This window comes from Odocoileus virginianus, chromosome 27, assembly GCF_023699985.2.
Source record: "Odocoileus virginianus isolate 20LAN1187 ecotype Illinois chromosome 27, Ovbor_1.2, whole genome shotgun sequence".
NCBI lineage: Eukaryota > Metazoa > Chordata > Mammalia > Artiodactyla > Cervidae > Odocoileus > Odocoileus virginianus.
Window position 1 is genome coordinate 6,955,465 of NC_069700.1, and position 19,931 is coordinate 6,975,395.

The 19,931-nt window shown below is 46.9% G+C and overlaps 1 protein-coding gene across 12 annotated transcripts in view; it reads left to right on the forward strand.

Annotated features, from left to right (window-relative positions):
- Positions 1–19,931, forward strand: part of PHACTR1 (phosphatase and actin regulator 1) — a 491,697-nt gene that overhangs the window by 453,160 nt on the left and 18,606 nt on the right. For all 12 annotated transcript variants that reach the window (XM_070457043.1, XM_070457047.1, XM_070457042.1 and 9 more), the window contains 2 exons: positions 567–814; positions 2,959–3,115. In XM_070457043.1, coding sequence (XP_070313144.1) covers positions 567–814; positions 2,959–3,115 — 405 coding nt within the window. The remainder of the gene's footprint in view (positions 1–566; positions 815–2,958; positions 3,116–19,931) is intronic.

Consider the following 19,931-nt stretch of genomic DNA (forward strand, 5'->3'; position numbering starts at 1 on the left):
GTATTAAGAGGCTACATTTCAGTTGATTTAGTTCTTTGCTATGAATGGTATAGCTTGCAGTGTGGATTTTTGACAACTTTTCTGTATCAGTCTCAGAGCACTGGTTTTGTGGACTAGGAAGACACTCAAGGTTCTAACGGATGAGATAGCCACATCTGAGTTTCCAAAAGCTGTCCTGGAGAATAGACTGATAGGGACAATGTCTAGAAACCACTTGGAGGGCTCTTTCTAAAAATAACAAGTGTGGGGCTCCTTTGAGGCCCTGCCAGTGGGACACAGATGCACCAGACCTGCTAAAAAGATAGGATTTACGCAGTTTCATCCAAGAAAACTGAGGCTCAGAAAAGTTAACAATCTGCCCACTGTCAGAAGAGAGCAGATGCTGCTGCCACCACCAGGTCACTCTGCTGTCCCAACGCGTTGAGCTGTAGGTGAGAAATGGACTCGAATTGCCCCGCAGACCTTTCGTTTCTGAGTGCAGGACAGCCAGGTTGTTAAAAGGTTCCCGTGCATTTATACGGCACCTTAGCCGGAACGAATGTCCTCTTTTCCTTCTTTTTAAACAGCTCAGAGCAGCGGGTCCCCTGTTCTACTTCTTACCACAGCTCTGGTTTGCACTCGGGTGACACTGTCACAAAAGCAGGACCTCTGGGCCTTCCGGAAATCAGACAAGTGCCAACGGTTGTGATTGAATGTGATGACAATAAAGAAAATGTGCCTCATGAATCAGACTACGAAGACTCTTCTTGCCTGTACACAAGAGAAGAGGAGGAGGAGGAAGAGGATGAGGATGACGACAGTTCATTGTATACCAGTAGGTACTTCTAAACTCTTGGGCCGTGGCGGGTGCGGGGGGCGTGGCGGGCGCGAGGGGCGTGGCTGACGTGAGGGGCGAGGGGGCGTGGCTGACGTGAGGGGCGAGGGGGCGTGGCGTGCGCGAGGAGATGCCCACCTCTATGGATTCAAATCCGAGGTCCAGTGTTATTATTTCTTCTTTAGTAAAATGAAAGGGTAACTGTCTTCTGAGCAACATCCGAGCTCTAGAAACTGCAGCAGCAAGCTGCCATCTCTTACCTCTATAGATGTTCTTTCTCTGATTGCTTCCTGTGGGATGCCATGTGCGATCTGTGCTTAGTCGCTCAGTCGTGTCAGAGTCTTTGCGACCCATGGACTGTAGCCCACCAGGCTCCTCTGTCCATGGGGATTCTCCAGGCAAGAATACTGGAGTGGGTGGATCCACTCCACTTCCACTGGAGTGGAAGATCCTCCAGGGGATCTTCCCAACCCAGAGATAGAACCCAGGCCTCCCGCGTTGCAGGCGGATTCTTTGCCATCTGAGCCACCAGGGAAACCCCCATCCAAAAGAAAAAAGGGAAGGGGGGAGAAGAGGAGGAAGCAAGCACTTTAAAATTCAATTCTAGTCTACAGAATACACTAAAATACTAACTGTTGTATATGGAACAAATTCTTTTTTAAGCATACGTCAAACACTTTAGAAGGCCTGAATTTAAATTTCTTCTTTAAGGCCTTTCATGAAGAAAGCAAAGTTCAAAACCTGTCATTCTGGTTACAAAAAAAGAGTGTTTCAATTGAATGAATATTGACTGATATTTGATCAACCTTTAATGCATAAACTTAAATAATAGCAAACTTTTACTGTGTGCCTGACAATAGGCTAAGGTTTCATTCTTGTCTACATCTCACAACCCCCAGGGGCATAAATTCCTGCCCCATTTTACAGGCTGATGGGGGAGGGGCGGGCGGCCATGGCGGGTGGAAATGAAGCAGCCAGGAGCCTGCCCAGAGCTTCACATCTGCTAAGAGGCAGCGCTGAGAGCTGGAGCTGCCTGGGCCTTACTCCAAAGCCCATGTTCTAAAACCAGCAGCAGCAGGAAACAAGCATTTACTATGCAAAATCCAAAGGGATCCCCCGAACTTGGTGCTTCCCAGGCCCTTCCTCTTGCCTCACATACTGGGCTTCAGGTAGCAAACTAAACTTGAGCACTGGAAACTGTCCTGCTATTGAGGAGAGAACCACGGAGGGGCAGCCAAAGGCCCATGTTGTCCAGCCTCTGCCCATCACTTCCTGCCCAGAAGATGGAGCATTTTGTCCCAGGGTTTCCCAGCCTCGGCACTCGTGACGTCTTGGGCCACATGACTGATTGTCATGGCAGCTGCCCTGTGCATCGTAAGATGTTGAATAGCCTCTACCCATTGGATGCTAGTAGCAGCCTCCCCACCAGACCCCAGTTTGACAACCGAAATGTCTCTAGACTTTGCAAATGTCCCCAGAGCGGGGGTGTGCAAAAATCACTCCTGACTGAGAATCATGGATTCTTTCCAGGTGGAAGGTGCTCAGAACCTCCTATGTTGAAAAACAGTGCCCGAATATTGCCTTTGCATGAGCTTGTTCTCCCTCCCACCCCGCGCTGACCCCACGTTGCCCAGCTTTAGTTCGCTCCGCACCCCCAGCCCCGCTGTAGCAGATCTCTCTTGTCTCCTGGGATTCCCTGGCTTATCACACGTCACCTCTGAGCCTTCATACAGGCAGGAGCACTGCAGCCGGTTGCCTGTTGGTCTTATTTATCCTGCACGTGCCAGCCCCTCCTCCTCCGTCCTTTGCATTCTGTTTTATGCTCCACAGTCTGTCCTGCCCTCCTTTGTGATGTTCCCACCAGGTGGGGAGTTCCTGGGGAGCAGAGATCCAGTTCCAGGTTGCCCGTGTGCTCCTCATGTGTCCAGCACACTGAGAGGCAGACAGGACATGCTGTTGGCAGAAACTGTATGAAAGTGACATACAGTCATTTTCCCCCTTTGACTGAGGTTTTGACCACTCTCAGGTGTCGGGCTATTACATCCATCTCCCTGTCTTGCACCCTGTGGTCCACAGCTGACCCTGGGGGAGCCTGGACCCCACGTTGGCAATGACTTTATTAACTCACCTCTCCCCTCCTGCAGGCTCCCTGGCCATGAAGGTGTGCAGGAAGGACTCCTTAGCCATCAAGCTCAGCAACAGGCCCTCCAAGCGAGAGCTGGAAGAAAAGAACATCCTTCCCCGGCAGACAGATGAGGAGCGACTGGAGCTTCGACAGCAGATCGGCAGCAAGCTCACCAGGTAGGTTGGCGGCTCCCTGGACCGTTTGGGGTGTACTCGGAGTCCCATTCTCTCTGAAAGGCCTGTGGCCATGTTTGTGGTCCTCATGGAGTGAGCAAGACACAAAACATGATTTTATCCTGATGGTTTTAATAGCATGAAAATATACTGTGGCACTCTAAGAATAATCCCAAGTTGGGAGAAGGGAGCAGAAACAAGTAAAATGATGTCCGGTGTTAAGGCTGTTGTTGTTTAGCCACTAAGTCATGTGTGACTCTTGGCAACCCTGTGGACTGCTGACCGCCAGGCTTGCCAGTCTTTCACTGTCTCCCAGAGCTTGCTCAAACTCATGTCCATCGAGTCAGTGATGCCATCCAGCCATCTCATCCTCTGTCGTCCCCTTCTCCTCCTGCCCTCAGTCTTTCCCAGCATCACGGTCTTTTAAAGTGAGTTGGCTCTTCACATCAGGTGACCATAGCACTGGAGCTTCAGCCTCAGTCCTTCCAATGAATATTCAGGATTGATTTCCTTTGGTTTGATCTCCTTGCAGTTGAAGGGATTCTCAGGAGTCTTCTCCAGCACCACAATTCAAAAGCATCAATTCTTTGGCACTCAGCCTTCTTTATGGTCCAGCTCTCACATCTGTATGTGAGTTTCTACCTAAAAATGCAAAAATAGTGTTCTTCTAAAAATGTTTTCTCATTGATGCTATTGGGCAGACTCTTCTAAACCTCAGTTATCTGAATGCTTTGATAATGAATATTTCAACCAACTGTTATTTGAGAGGTGTGGGCTTCCCTTCAGACATGAACACAGTGGCTGGGTGTGCGTTTCTCTGCCTTATATATACAGACACGGGCCAGGTGCAGAGAACCAGGGGGCCAACATGGCTGTCCACTGAGGTATGTGGTAGATAAAATAGAGCTAGCACTTAAGTTTACTTTACATCATTCTTCTTTTGAGTCAGTCGTGTCTGTATTATACATCATGCAGTAGTACTTACACATAACTTATAGATAAAGAAATGGCAGATGTAGGGGTACGTGCTTTAAAAATTAAGTTGAGTTCTCTGAAAGCTTCAGATCTGCAGGTCTGAGGGTTCCAGCTCATAGCCACATGGGCAGGTCTTTTTCTCTCCAGGAACCTCTAGTCAGTGGAAATGTAGAGATTTCAGGGCACTTTCTCCCTGCTCCAGAGCCCCCGAAGCTGCAAGATGGCACTGCTTTCTCTCTGGGTCTGGGTGCTTCAACCTGAACCCCAGGAGGTGGTCAGCCTGCATGATCTTAACTATCCAGTCCACCTTTAGTTCCCTTCATTTACCAAGCTTTCTACTCCCCTAATATTAGTAGCCAACCCATATAGTTCCATTTTATTTCTTTGAAATCCATCTTACCCACCTCCACACACACACAGAAAAAAATCATAATTAAAAAAATCAGACATGGAGCCATGTTTCTTCGTGTTTATAGTGAGGGTGACCTCTTGATCAGCCAGGGGACAGCTGATCTGGCCCTGCTTCACTTCCCAGCTTGGAGCATTGATTGGTTGAATAAGTAGACCTCCCCTCCTCCGCCACCTAGAAGGTGGTTCTCGGGCCCATTGGAATGGGATTTTGAGGGACCAAATAGAAGTCTGATGCTTGAAGTAGTCATTCTTTTGCTTCTGAAACATCCTTTAAAAAAGTAAATCATTCCATAAGTCACCAAGACTACTTATTTTTAAAACTTTTTTATTATGGTACAAGTCACTTAGTCTAACATACTGTTTTAACCATATTTAACTGGCGCTACGTACATTCACATTGTTGTACAACTCTCTCCATCATCCAGCTCCTGAATTTTTCACCCTCCTAAACTGAAACTCTGACCCCCTTATTTTTTTTTCCATTTATTTTTATTAGTTGGAGGCTAATTACTTTACAACATTGCAGTGGTTTTTGTCATACATTGAAATGAATTAGCCATGGATTTACATGTATTCCCCATCCCGGTCCCCCCTCCCACCTCCCTCTCCACCCGATCCCTCTGGGTCTTCCCAGTGCACCAGGCCCGAGCACTTGTCTCATGCATCCAACCTGGGCTGGTGATCTGTTTCACCATAGATAATATACATGTTTCGATGCTCTTCTCTCGAAACATCCCACCCTCGCCTTCTCCCACAGAGTCCACAAGTCTGTTCTATACATCTGAGTCTCTTTTTCTGTTTTGCATATAGGGTTATCGTTACCATCTTTCTAAATTCCATATATATGTGTTAGTATACTGTAATGGTCTTTATCTTTCTGGCTTACTTCGCTCTGTATAATGGGCTCCAGTTTCATCCATCTCATTAGAACTGATTCAAATGAATTCTTTTTAATGGCTGAGTAATATTCCATGGTGTATATGTACCACAGCTTCCTTATCCATTCGTCTGCAGATGGGCATCTAGGTTGCTTCCATGTCCTGGCTATTATAAACAGTGCTGTGATGAACATTGGGGTGCACATGTCTCTTTCAGATCTGGTTTCCTTGGTGTGTATGCCCAGAAGTGGGATTGCTGGGTCATATGGCAGTTCTATTTCCAGCTTTTTAAGAAATCTCCACACTGTTCTCCATATCGGCTGTACTAGTTTGCATTCCCACCAACAGTGTAAGAGGGTTCCCTTTTCTCCACACCCTCTCCAGCATTTATTGCTTGTAGACTTTTGGATAGCAGCCATCCTGACTGGCGTGTAATGGTACCTCGTTGTGGTTTTGATTTGCATTTCTCTGATAATGAGTGATGTTGAGCATCTTTTCGTGTGTTTTTGTGCCATCTGTATGTCTTCCTTGGAGAAATGTCTGTTTAGTTCTTTGGCCCATTTTTTGATTGGGTCTGACCCCCTTAAAAACTAACTCCCCATTCTCCCCTACCCCTTTACCCCTGGCGTCTACCAGTGTACTTTCTGACTCTGTGAATCTGACTATTCTAGGTAGCTCGTATAAGGACTGCTGATTCTAATAGAGCGGAGCTAAGACTCTGAAACAGGATCTGGTCATAGTCACTCGGGGCCCCCTCGGGGGCGCAGCCAGCTTTTCAGACCCAGCTGCCTGGCGCTCCCCAACTGAGATCCCTTCCTCAGTCCCCTCCAGCCCCTCTGCAAGCTTTGGATCATACAGGGGGAGAAAAAGCCTGGGAAGGAAAATAAAATGGGAGGTGCTTTGCAGTATGCATAGGCACGAAATTAACCTCAAGAATAAATGAAGGTTTGAGCAATCTGCCTCTCTGACACTTGTTCCCCTAAAACATCTCTACACCCTTAAAATATCGCTGTCCCACTCGGGGGCAAACTATCACCATTTTTTTATTTTTTATTTTTTTTGCAATCATGTTTGACCAGGATATTTTCGGCATCCTCCAAGCTGGGGCAGACATAGTCCCCTCTTCAATGGAAAACATCCCTTTGGGGAAGCCTTGGAAAGCTTGCTCGGGTTTGGAAAGGATGTTTCTCTCTGTGATGTGCTTTTCCTAGACCAGAGTAGCTGGTGATTCAGACCACTCCCCTGTGCTTCTTCCCAGTGATCAAAGGAGATGCTGACTTTATTTCAGCCACTGGGAGTATTCGCTTTCTAGGGCTGCCATTACAAAGTACCACTAGCTGAGTGGCTTACCCATCAAAAATGGATGGTCTCACCATCTGGAGCCCGCATGTCTGAAATCAAGGTGTCAGCAGGGTTGGTTCCTTCTAAAGGCCGTGGGGGAGAAACTGTTCCAGGCCCCTCCCTGGCTTCTGGTGGTTTGTGGACAGTCTTTCGCCTTCCTTGGCTTGTAGATGCATCATCCTGATCTCTGCCTTCATCTTCCATCAGCATTCTCCCTTGCTGTGTGTGTCTGTCCACATTTCGCCTTTTTAGAAGAAAACCAGTCATCTTAGATTCAGACCCAACCCTCGTCAACTTGTTCTAACTTGATTACCTCTAAACAGACCCTGTCTCCAAATAAGCTCACACTCGGAGGTATTGGAGATTAGGACTTGGACCTCAGCGCTGTGTTTTAATTGTATCTATCTGGCTGTGTTGGGTCTCAGCTGCAGCATGCAGGATCTTCATTGCCTCGTGCTGGATCCTTCCTTGCAGCACAGACTCTCCAGCTGCAGCTTGCGGTCTCTGGTTGTGGTGTGTGGGCTCGGTAGTTCAGCAGTTGCAGCACGTGGACTCTTTAGTTGCGGCTCGTGGGCTCCAGAGCGCATGGGCTTGGAAGTTGTAGCCTGTGGACTTAGATCCCACATGCTGTGTAGCAATTTATTTCCCCCACCAGGGGTTGAACCCGAGTCCCCTACACGACAAAGTGGAATCTTAACCTCTGGACTACCAGGGAAGTCCCAGGACCTCAGCATTTGTATTTTGGGGAAATGCAATTCAAGTCATACCACTTGGGGAAGCATAAAGTGGGTCTACCTAGAAAAGGAGCCAAAAACTCAAATGCATGCCCGGGGCCAGGTAGGTATTGAACATAAGGAAAGCAAGCAGTCCTGATATTATCAGGGTGTGCTAGAAACTGAGGTGAGATGAAAAGTCCACCCTTTATCAAAAGGGGTCACCACTCTTCAGCTTCAGCCCCTAGTTGTGGTGGAGAAACGAGGAACCATTTATCTGACATTATGAAAAGACATCTAAATTTTTTTTAATGAAAATTTCAAATTTTTTAACATTGTTACAGACCAAGCAGAATATAATTATGGAGTAAATTTAGCCCCAGGATTGTGTCTCAGCCTGTGCCCCTGGATTTAATCTCTGACCTGGAAATCATAGTTTTTCCTGTCTACAGGATAGTCCTAAATGCTATGGGCATGCACTATACACTTTGATGACATGAGACCGAGTTCTTCAGTGTGTGATAAATGTGGACGTGTGTGTGTGTCTGTCTGTGGTTCAGTCACTCAGTCGTGTCCAACTCTTGGCGACCCCACGGACTGCAGCATGCCAGGCCTCCCTGTCCTTAGCTGTGTCCTAGAGTATGTGCAAACTCATGTCCATTGAATCGGTGATGCCATCCAACCATCTCATCCTCTGTTATCCCCTTCTCCTCCTGCATTCAATCTTTCCCAGCATCAGAGTCTTTTCCAGTGAGTTAGCTCTTCGAATCAGGTGGCCAATCTATTGGAGCTTCAGCATCAGTCCTTTCAATGAAGATTTAGGACTAATTTCATTTAGGATGGGCTTCCCTCATAGCTCAGTGGTAAAGAATACACCTGCAATGCAGGAGACCCTGGTTCGATTCCTGGGTTGGGAAGATCCCCTGGAGAAGGGAAAGGCTCCCCACTCCAGTATTCTTGGGCTTCCCTTGTGGCTCAGCTGGTAAAGAATCCGCCTGTAATGTGGGAGATCTGGGTTTGATCCTTGGGTTTGAAAGATCCCCTGGAGAAGGGAAAGGCTACCTACTCCAGTATTCTGGCCTGGAGAATTTCATGGACTGTATAGTCCTTGGGGTCACAAAGAGTCAGACACAACTGAGTGACTTTCACTCACTTCCTTTAGGATGGACTGGTTGGATCTCCTTGCATTCCAAGGGACTCTCAAGAGTCTTCTGCAGCACCACAGTTCAAAAGCATCAATTCTTTGGTGCTCAGCCTTCTTTATGGTCCAAATATGACATCCATACATGACTACTGGAAAAACCCATAACTTTGACTAGACGGAACTTTGTCAATAAAGTGATGTCTCTGCTTTTTAATGGGCTTCCCTGATAGCTCAGTTGGTAAAGAATCCGTCTGCGATGCAGGAGACCCTGGTTCGTCGGAAGGATCCACTGGAGAAGGGGTAGGCTACCCACTCCAGTATTCTTGGACTTCCCTTGTGGCTCAGCTGGGTAAAGAATCTGCCTACAATGTGGGAGACCTGGGTTCAATCCCTGGGTTAGGAAGACCCCCTGGAGAAGGGAAAGGCTACTCACTCCGGCATTCCAGCCTGGAGAGTTCCATGGACTCTGTGGTCCCCGGGGTTGCAAAGAGTCGGACCCAAGAGAGTGACTTTCACTTTCACTGCTTTTTAATATGCTGTGTAGGTTTGTCATAGCTTTTATTCCAAGGAGCAAGTGTCTTTTAATTTCATGGCTGCAATCACTGTCCACAGTGATTTTGGAGCCCAAGAAAATAGTCTGTCTCTGTTTCCACTTTTTACCCATCTATTTGCCTTGAAGTGATAGGACTGGATGCCATGATCTTAGTTTTTTGAATGTTGAGTTTTAAACCAGTTTTTTTTCACTCTCCTCTTTTACCCTCATCGAGAGGCTCTTTAGTTCCTCTTCCTTTCTGCCATTAGGGTGGTGTCATCTGCCTATCTTAGGTTATTGATATTTCTCCAAGTAATCTTGATTCCAGCTTGTGCTTCATCCAGCCCGGCATTTCGCATGATGTACTCTGCATATAAGTTAAATAAGCAGGGTGACAATATACAGCCTTGACATACTCCTTTCCCAATTTTGAACTAGTTCATTGTTTTAAATCTGTAGCAACTGGGAATTAGCATCTTCTAGGATCCCAATTAATTTGAATGGGGTTATGGGTATTAATCATTAAAGAAATATACTGTATCCCTATAAAGAACTTTTGACCCAGTTCCCTCTCTTTCAGGAATTTGATAGGTTAGTTTTCAGAATATTTGTCATTGACTATGAAAGAATACATTAAGATGAATGAAGAAACTGGTTGAAATAGCTGTAGCTGCTTTTTTTCCTTAATGTATATAAGTCTGAGAATCAGAAGGATTTAAGGGTAAAGTACTGGTCATTGTTGATAGTTTGAATCTGTACCTAAGGCCTGAGATCCAGTACCATGCATCATGGGGCATCAGATATAGGAGCCCCCTCTGAAAATTACCAGAATTCGCCTCTTGCCGCCTCCTTGGTACTTATCATTGTCATCTCTGTCTCGCTCCTTCTCTATTTTTTCCATATTTCCTTTTTTTAAATTTATTTATTTTGCTGCCCCAGGTCTTAGTTGCAGCATGCAGAATCTTTGATCTTCGTTGCAGAATCTTTAGTTGTGGCATGTGGGATCTGGTTCCCAGCGCAGGGATTGAACCCAGGCCCGCTGCATTGGGAGCACGGAGTCTTAGCCACTGGACCATCAGTGAAGTCCTTGCCCTCTCTTAAAAAGCTGTTGTCTTTACAGTGACAGGGGTGTGAGGAACGAGATAGGGGAGGTGGGGAATGATACCCTCATCATTCCCATGAAACCTAATGTGTTATTTTCTCTTATGTAGAATGTAATATGCTAGAAAGAGAGAGAGTATTCTAAATCTGTATTTTATGCTCCTAAGTAGTTCACACTACAGGCAGAATATAAAATAATATATACAGAGGATTATGTGTGGCTTTAAATCGTCATATAATGTTCAAGGGAAAACTTGAAATCCATTTTTCATGCTCGTAGCACAGGCAATAAAAGCAGTATTAAATCCAGCCTCTGACTGGAGCTTGCATACTGTTTGCGGTTTGAGAAAATCAGCATTAGGAGTCTGAACACACCAGAGCCTAGTTCCAAGGTGGCAAATGGCATCTCCCCCAGATCTAAGGGCTGATGCCGAGTGTGAGCTGGTACCTTCCCAGGCCAGGTAATTTCTGCTGCTGCAAAAAAACACTTTCTAAAAATAGGGATAACAGTCAAAGGCTCTGGGAATTCAGTTCAACTTTGACTGACTTGAGGGTGCCCTGGACACATGTCCCTGTGAATCATTTGAAAGAAAGAGGGAAGGAAAACAGACTCGAGTGAAGTTTTGAAGGAGCTTCCTCATGCACCTGGCTTCGCAGCCTTGCAGCAGCAGCCGCATGCTCCTCTTCACCACTCGGCCTGGGATGAGGGATAGAGTGGAGAGGGGACCACAGGGGAGTGGGAACAGGGCATGGATATCCGCTTGCCTTCACATCGCAGCTCGTGGGTGGGAATGGCTCAGGTCGGTGGGCTTTTTCTGTGGATTCTGAGCCCTCCTGTAAACAAAACTGAAATTAGATACCAGCCACCAAGCCGCAACTGAGTGATTGGAATAAGCTAAATCTGGGCAAAATATGATGGGAAAGGAGTTATTGAATCCTGCAGTATTTGCATAACAAACTCGTGGAATCTTCGAGCAGCTCGGCTGCTTTCAGATCATTTGACACCTCCCGTTAACTCACTGTGCAAAACAGAAAATCTTCTCTAAAAGCCCTTCAGAAAGGCTGACATCTGAAAGGTGCTGGGTTGAGTCAAGGCTACAGCACAACCTGACAGTGGAAAGTTAAGGGAAGCTACACGTTGGTTTTATGTTCGTTTCAATGAAAGGTTCAGACACTATCCTGAGGAAGATTTAAGTGAGGTGTGTTGGGAGGAGGTGGAATAAAACCTCAGGACCACATGGGTGGAGGTTGTGGCATTGAGGCGTGAGCCACACCCGTCATGAAAAGTGAAAGTCACTCTGTTGTGTCTCTTTGCAACCCCATGGACTATACAGTCCATGGAATTCTGCAGGCCAGAATCCTGGAGTGGGTAGCCACTCCCTTTGCCAGGGGATCTTCCCAACCCAGGGATCAAACCCAGGTCTCCCGCATTGCAGGTGGATTCTTTACCAGCTGAGCCACCAAGGAGCCACACCTATCATAGATATTGCCAGCTTGGGTCCTTGAATTCTGTAATCAATAGAAGCTGAGTCAGAGGCCAGATGAGAGGTTCAGGCAGGCTTTACTGGGACTCATGCTTCAGCCCACGGGAACAAAAGCAAGTCACAGGTTCCAAAGTGGGGGCCGAGCTGGTTCCTTAAACTGGATGAGGGTAGGGGCAGGTGGGTGGGTTGGACGGGAGACGTGGTTTAGGTGGTCTGCTTACCCTCTTGGTGGCGCTGTGTGCAGGTCCTGTGCCCAGGACCCTGCTTGGGCTCCTAGCACCTCAGAGATGGAGCTGGATTTGTGGCCCTTTTGCATCTTGTTCATAATTGCCCCAACTGAGCATGCGTGCAGTTACTTTTAGTCCCTGATAGTTTCTTTGTATGCTGTTGCCGGAGGAGACGTCTGTCCAGGTGTAAGCACAAGCGCTCGGGTAGAGGGTCGCAGGTCCCAGCCGATCTCACAGGGACCCACAGCTGTTGAGCGTGTCCCAGAGCCTTGCAGAGACATCTGCAGCCTTGCCCTCTTGTCTCAGCCTCCAGCTGTTAAGAAATGCAGTGAAGACTGAGTCCTTGCCATCCTGTTGCCAGAGATGAGCCCTGACAGTGTGCATGTGTGTGCCTCTGTGTGTGTGTGCGTGTGTGTGTGTAGGGGAGGAGTCAGTTTGCAAGCTCCACACTGGATGTCAAGGAACAAAGCCACGTCTGTCGGGCCCTTCCAGTGTTCTGCACTCAGGACTCGCAGCTGCCCTGGTCACCTGTGCAGTTTCCAGTGATGCAACAAGTGTGAAGGACCAAGGAGCTGCTTTTTCAAGTCAGTGTTTAAAACTTGCAAAGGTTTTTTAAAAAAGTGGCCGTCACTGGAGGATGGGGAGTCTTAGGTTTTTCTGTTTGTTTGGGTTTTTTTTGGTGGGGGAGGGTTGGCCACACCATGCAACATGTAGGATCTTAGTTCCCCGACCAGGGGTTGAACCTGCATTGGAAATTCAGTCTTAACCACTGGACCACCAGGGAAGTCCCTGGTTGTTTTTTTAAATACGTTTTTTAAATGGCTGATTATTCTAGTGGCTTTTCAAATTCAGGGCATAGAAGGGCAGGAAGAGCAGAACTATATTCAACCACAGACTTAGCAGAGACTGGGTGAGTCCTGAGTAAGCTTTGTTGTTCTTCAGTCGTTCGGTCGTGTCTGACTCTCTGCAACCCCATGAACTGCAGCATGCCAGGCTTCTCTGTCCTTCATTTATTACTTCCCTGAGTTTGTTCAAACTCATGTCCATTGAGTCAGTGATGCCATCCAGCCATCTCATCTTCTGTCATCCCCTTCTCCTCTTGCCTTCAGTTTTTCCCAGCATCAGGGTCTTTTACAATGAGTCAATTCTTTGCATCAGGTGGCCAAAGGATTGGAGCTTCAGCTTCAGCATCAGTCCTTCCAATGAACATTCAGGGTTGATTTCCTTTAGGAGTGACTGGTTTGATCTCCTTGCAGTCCAAAGGACTCTCAAGAGTCTTCAACACCACAGTTCAAAAGCATCAGTTCTTCGACACTCAGCCTTCTCTGTGGTCCAGATGTCACATCCATACATGACTACTGGAAAAACCATAGCTTTGTCTATAGTATGGACCTTTGTCAGCAAAGTGATATCTCTGCTTTTTAATACACTGTCTAGGTTTGTCATAGCTATTCTTCCTAGGAGCAAGAGTCTCTTAATTTCGTGGCTGCAGTCACCATCCGCATTGATTTTGAAGCCCAAGAAAATGAAATCTGACACTGTTTCCAGTTTCTCCATCTATTTGCCATGAAGTGATAAGACTGGGTGCCATGATCTTAGTTTTTTGAATGTTGAGTTTTAAACCAGCTTTTTTCACTTTCCTCTTTCACCTTTATCAAGAGGCTCTTTAGTTCCTCTTCACTTTTTGCCATTAAAGTGGTGTCATTTGCATTTTGTTGATATTTCAAATAGGCTGCTTACAGCCACATTTTAAGAGGTTTCTCTTAACCCGAAAGAGTTAGATAAAGGAAGTGCTTTTAGTTCTCCAGGGATTTTCCTCCTGCTCGTGACAGGGGTCATCTGCAATGATGATTCCTGTTTGTTGTTCATCTTAGCCAATGCCAGAAAGAAAGACCCTGTTTCTCAGAATATTTGGCTAAGAAAGAGATCTGTATGTTTAGAGACGACCCCTCAGGGTGATGGTCCTGACATAACATTGTCTAAGACTTTGGAAGCTTTGCTGTTGAGAAGATACTCTCCCAGCCGCACTTCATCTGACCACTTTCTCCACAACCCTGCCGGGTGGCTGCAGTCAAAACTGGTTTTGTAGGTGAGGAAACTGACCTTAGAGATAGTGAGCGGCTAAGAGAAACACACCTTCCAAATCCAGAACTGTCTATTTTAAGCCAGCAGGCTGAGAACAACATTTAGTTTGGTTTCGTTTTCGTGTAGCCGTGGGTGCCTGTGATTGGGTGGGGATTGTGTGGGAGGGTGGAGTCCTGCACCAGTGGCTCAGGCTTATGGGAGCAAACGTGCTCACTGGGGAGATAAGCCATGGAAGACAGAAAGAATAGGAGATGTTCTTCCATCTTGGATTGAACTGGGCTTTGTCTTGCATTTCAGTAGCACTGTCCATAATAAGTGGGCTTCCTTGGTGCCTCAGACGGTAAGGAATCTGCCTGCCAACGCAGGAGACCCAGGTTGAATCCCTGGGTCAGGATGATCCCCTGGAGAGGGAAATGGCTGCCCACTCCAGGATTCTTGGGGCTTCCCTGAAATGAGTAGGAAGATCTGAAACACTTGACATCGAGGTTTGGCTCTCAAGACGCTGGTACCTGATGCAGCGTGAGAAGCAATGTGTGTGGTTCCCACACTGTGGCCCCTGGCTCACCAGCATCACCTGGTAAAATACAGGTTTTCAGGGTCCGCCCAGACTCTGAACCAGAGGGTGGGGCACAGAAATCTGCTTTTTAACAAGCATGATTCTGGTGCACACTGCAGTCTGGGAAGCAGTGGTGCAGTAGAGAGCAATCAAAGCCTCTGAAGCCGGGCCTGAGAGGAGCAGCTCCATCCATCTTTTAACTAGTCAGGTTCCTGGCGAGCCTTAGTTTCTCTGCCTGTAAGACTGACTTTCCACTCACCGTCATCTAGGAGCACTAGATGAGTAATTCTCCACACTGTGGCAGATAATGAACACTAGTCCCTTCTCTCTCATTGTGAAGTTGAATGCCTTTTTATGCTAGACTTATCATTCAGAATAAGTAATGCTAGCTGCCCTAACAGACAAATCCTGAATTCCAGTGGTTTAAGCCTTTAACAGTGTATGTTTCACTGGAGTCAAGCCTCACGGGGGTCAGGTAGCTTCTATCCATATATTCATCACGTGCTTCTAGAATCCATGGCTCCAGCATCTCCATAGCCAGGGAAGAAGGTGTCATCAATATATCCATCACTTCTCCTAGTCCAATAAGCAGAACAAAGCTCGTTTTTTCTCTCCCACAATGGGTTTTGTGCCTGTATCACAAGGAGGCTGTTTGTGTTTCTTCACTCCTTTCACAGCTGCATTTTCTGGATGTGAAGAAATATAGAATTAGAGCACTTTAGGGCTGCAGCGGACATTCACATATCACCACCTCTAACATCCTTAATTTTACAGTTAAGGAAACTGAGATCAGAAGAAATGAAGCTGCTAGCCAAGTTCACATGGTTATCTGGTTCTACTGGGATCTGAAACCAAGACCTTTGACCCCAGCCAGTGCTAAAATTAATACCGTCAGGAAGAGGAGAAATGAATTCACTTCTCACTGGAAGGAACAAGCCAGTTATTTGTTGGAAAGTATAACAAGTCATAGGCCTTCACTGATTTTCTCAGTTCCTGTCTGAAAGAGAAATGACTCAAAAGTTTTGGATTAAATCTTTAAGAAACATCTTCAGAAATCAAAAAGCCCATGAGTTAAGAAATCCTTGAATTCTCTCCCAGGTATTTTCTTTCACAGGCATCATTTTCTGGTCTGTCCCATGTTGCTAAAGGAACATTTAAATAAAGTGCCCATGTGAGAGAGAGGTCCCCATTTTCACAGTTACTCACAGCTGGGAAAGTCTCATTAGTAACTTTGAAGACCGAGCAGGCACTTGAGAAAACTCTCTATCTGATGCCTTAGTTTGGGGTTGGTCTATTCTATTGATTCTGTCATTCAGATGATGAATGACACTCTAGTCATTTATACAAAGAAGATTTCTTTGTTCAGTGGTGAAGTTGGCATTCCTGGTCTCCAGAATAATTTCCATGGTGTGTAGCCCTCTTTCTCTCTTATCCACCAAATCTGGTCACAGGTTTGGCTGTCAGTGGCTTTTCTGCAACTCTCCTATTAGCGCCAGCATGTAGTCTTGAATATTTAAATAGCAGGACTGGATTATAACTGAGATGTTTGCAGTACACTAGTTTTTCATGGACCCACGCACCATCTTTGTTTACTGTCAAAAAAAACCCCATAATTCTCATGCAAAATGCTAATAAGAGTAATTCATTTTATTTATCTTCATTATATCCATTTCCCTCTTCTTGGTTTAGAATGCAAAGATTTTTTATAATAGCCTTGAAAATTGCATATATGCTAACTAAATAGTAATTTTTGACAGAATATAAACAGGAAAAATCACCATCCAAAGACCCAAACCCTGGAAAATCGCTTTTCCCTCTGATTCCGAAGGCAATTCCTTTGAAATATGAGTGAATGCGCTTCTATTTTAGGAAGTGTGATCATGGAAATTTTATGTTCTATGCCCACTGAACCATTAAAACAGTAGTTCTTCAAAACAGGTAGCCTTGTTAGTGCCTTTGGGAAAAAACAGTGGGCAGACAGATAAACACTGGGTGCTAACAGGTAATCAGGGTGTTGAATTTTGCCTGCGGTAAATGCAGCCCTCCTTTGGATGGCTGTGATTTTCCTTGTATTGTTGTTTAGTCTATAAGTCGTGTCTGACTCTTTTCGACCCCCACAGACTGCAGCCCACCAGGCTGTTCTCTGTTCATGGGATTTTCCAGGCGAGAGTACTAGAGGGAGTTACCATTTCCTTCTCCAGGGGTCTTCTTGGACCAGGGATCAGAGCCATGTCTCCTGCCTTGGCAGGTGGATTCTTTACCACTGAGCCATGGGCTATGCTTGTCTTCATGTTGTAACTTATTAGGCTCCCTCTTGAAAGATGCTGAGACAGGGGCATTAAAATGAGACCCTGCAGAGCTGCCCTCCCCAAATGTGGTTGGACCGATGAGTCTGCCATCCGCATATTCCACCCTGCACAGCCCAGGCATTGTTCCATCCGAGGGAAGCCCTTGGCACACCCTCTTGAGTGACCTGGGAGGTACTTGATATTCGTGGAAGCTGAGTGAGGTCAAGTGAATACCTTCCGCCTGGAGCCTGCCGTGTCCTTAGAGCATCACTCCATCTCATTTCTCTGTCGCGTGGTGCTCTCTCTTCACAGTCTTCAACCACATGTAACCATTTGGGGCCACAATCTGTGAAATCTGATTCTCACCCCACAGTCAACAGCATCACTTAGAATGCTCAGGTGTTTCCCAGGAAGCTGTAAATTCATACAACCTTGTCCAAGTCTGAAGCACTGTGAAAGTCGCTCAGTTGTGTCCATCTCTTTGTGACCCCATGGACTATACAGTCCATGGAATTCTCCAGGCCAGAATACTGGAGTGGGTAGCTGTTCCCTTCTCCAGGGGATCTGCCCAACCCAGGGATCAAACCCAGGTCTCCTGCATTGCAGGCGGATTCTTTACCCAGTTGAGCCTCAAGGGAAACCCCTGAAGCACCATATTATGCTAGAAATTACACCAGGGATACAGTCCATTCTTATTCTACTTCCTACCAGAACAAGTAGAAAAGCTACTTCCAGGTCACCTGGGTAGGACTGAAAGCAGTGCCGCTCCGCTGGTGGTCAGCGTGGAAGAGGCTGGCCCCACAGACGGGGGCCAGAAGGAATCATTTTATAGCTGAAGATGGGCGTTGTCCGCAAGAAAGGAAGGTCACACGCTCTGCCAGGCCAGCTTAGTTTAGACATCAATATCAACAGCGCTGTTGAGTGTCTTCTTGTTTTCGCTGTTGTAGCTAAACTCCAAGCCCCACAGGAGGGGCTGGGGGCTAGTGAGAGGGATAGCAAATGAAAGTCAGATGGGAGCACAGACTCCTGGGGCACCAGCCCGGCCTCACCCGTCACTAGCCTCAGGACAGGTGACAGGTGGTACCTAAACCGAGCATCACGCAGGTATGAAGGGATATTGTGACCGCGGTCCCAGCAGATTTCAGAACCGTGGATGTGTGGGATGTGTGTAAACCCAACACTTACTGCCTTAAGAAAAGACATCTGTATTCTCCACGCGCACACACAGAGACACAATGTCAGGAATGTCCGTCTTCTGGAGAAGGGTGCTGAGAAGGGAATGGTGCTCAGCTCTGGTTGAGCGTCTCTGTCTCCTTCCACCTGCTTCTCCGGGGCCGCCGGTCCAGCTGGGAAGGATGGCATGAGCAGCCATCTGGGAAGCCCTTCCCATCTGGGAAGGGGCTCTGAGCAGCTGAGTGTTTCTGTCCGCCGTGTATAGGATTCTTCCTCCAGACAAGCTCAGAAAGTACAGCTAGCTCTCCTTAAAGACATGCTGGTCAGGCTGCTGGCCACGGTCAGGCTCTGCCGGGAGGAGGAGAGCACGCCTCCCTGAGGGGAAGGGTCTCCGTCAGCCGGTTCCCTCGGGATGGACGTGGGAGCCGCTTTGGCGCCCCAGGAGCTGGTTTTGCTGGCACTTCGGGTGACGGACCTGCGGTCATGGGCAGGTGCTGGTGCGTTCTGTCCAGGTTTCCCCCGGGTGCCTGCTGGCTGGTGCTGCTGCGATCTGGGGATTTCCCTCTGCTCTCACACGTCCAGGTGCATGTGAAGAGAGTGACGGTGCATGTGTGGGTGATGTATGTGTATGCTGAATTTCTGATGTGGACAGAATGCAAGGAAATAAAAAACGGGAAATATGTATGTGTGTGTAACACACACACACAAGCGAGAGAAAAGGATAGGCCTGCTGTCCCCCAGGCTGGGAGCGGAGGACCCTGTGGTCGACATGTGCTGTGAACTCATGGTCTTTTTTTGGGAACATGCTGGGTGGGATATAATCTCTTCTTACAAGTGATCTATCTCCCAATCCACTGTGTAGATCAGGCCAAGAAATGAGTAAAAGCGTTGATATTCATTTCCTGTATGGTCAAGGACAAGTCTGTTGAAGCAACCATATCATGCTCAGTTTTCACACTCTCTTCCCTCTTTGCCTTTCCCATTTGGTAGCTCCTTTCCTAGAAAAATCAGCCCATTCCATGATTAGAACTTGGGCTTCCCAAGCAGTACGGTGGTAAAGTACCTGCCTGCCAGTGCAGGAGACAGGAGACATGGGTTCAATCCCTGGGTTGGGAAGATCCCCTAGAGGAGGAAATGGCAACCTACTCCAGTATTCTTGCCTGGAAAGTCCCATGGACAGAGAGAGGAGCCTGGTGGGCTACAGTCCATGGGGTTGCAAAGAGTTGAACACAACTGAACGACTGAATATGCATACCTATGATTACAACTCTGTCTTTCCTGATTCTTTCTGAATTAGCAAATAGATTTCCAAAAGTGCAGAAAGGCAAATCCAAAGTGGTTAGACATTTCTGAAATCTACCATGCTGCTGGGAGAAAAAAGACAGAGTTGGGGAGCATCTTTTTGTTACATCATCTCTCTCTCTCTAAATATATATATATGATGGATCTAAAAAGATAGATAGATGTGGAAGTTGTATGTATTTTGTGAAATATCAAGCCTTAGGAAAGCACTTACAATTTATTAACATTCTTTACCAGTCTTTTGTTCAACAGAGTTATTGGTTTAAAATGAAGCTATATATTAAAATTGTAGAGTCACAGACCAGGGAACAGTATGGAAATGAGACTTTTAACACAGGGGGAATTACAGAAGACTTGGCAGAATCAGGTGACCAAAATCCCCTCCACATGAACGTCTGAGATTCCCTGGGGAGTTTTTGTGTTTCCATCTCCAGGTTTCTAAACAGCATGAAATCTCATCTGAACTCAAGTTGTGATTTTTTTCCAGAAACAGGAACTCAGAAGGGGCCCCGAGAGGCAGCTCTAGGGAAATAGCCGTGGTCCTGGAGAAGGAAGAGGAGAGAGGGGGTCGGGGTGCTTGGCACCTGCCCCTCAGCTTCTGTGTCAGCC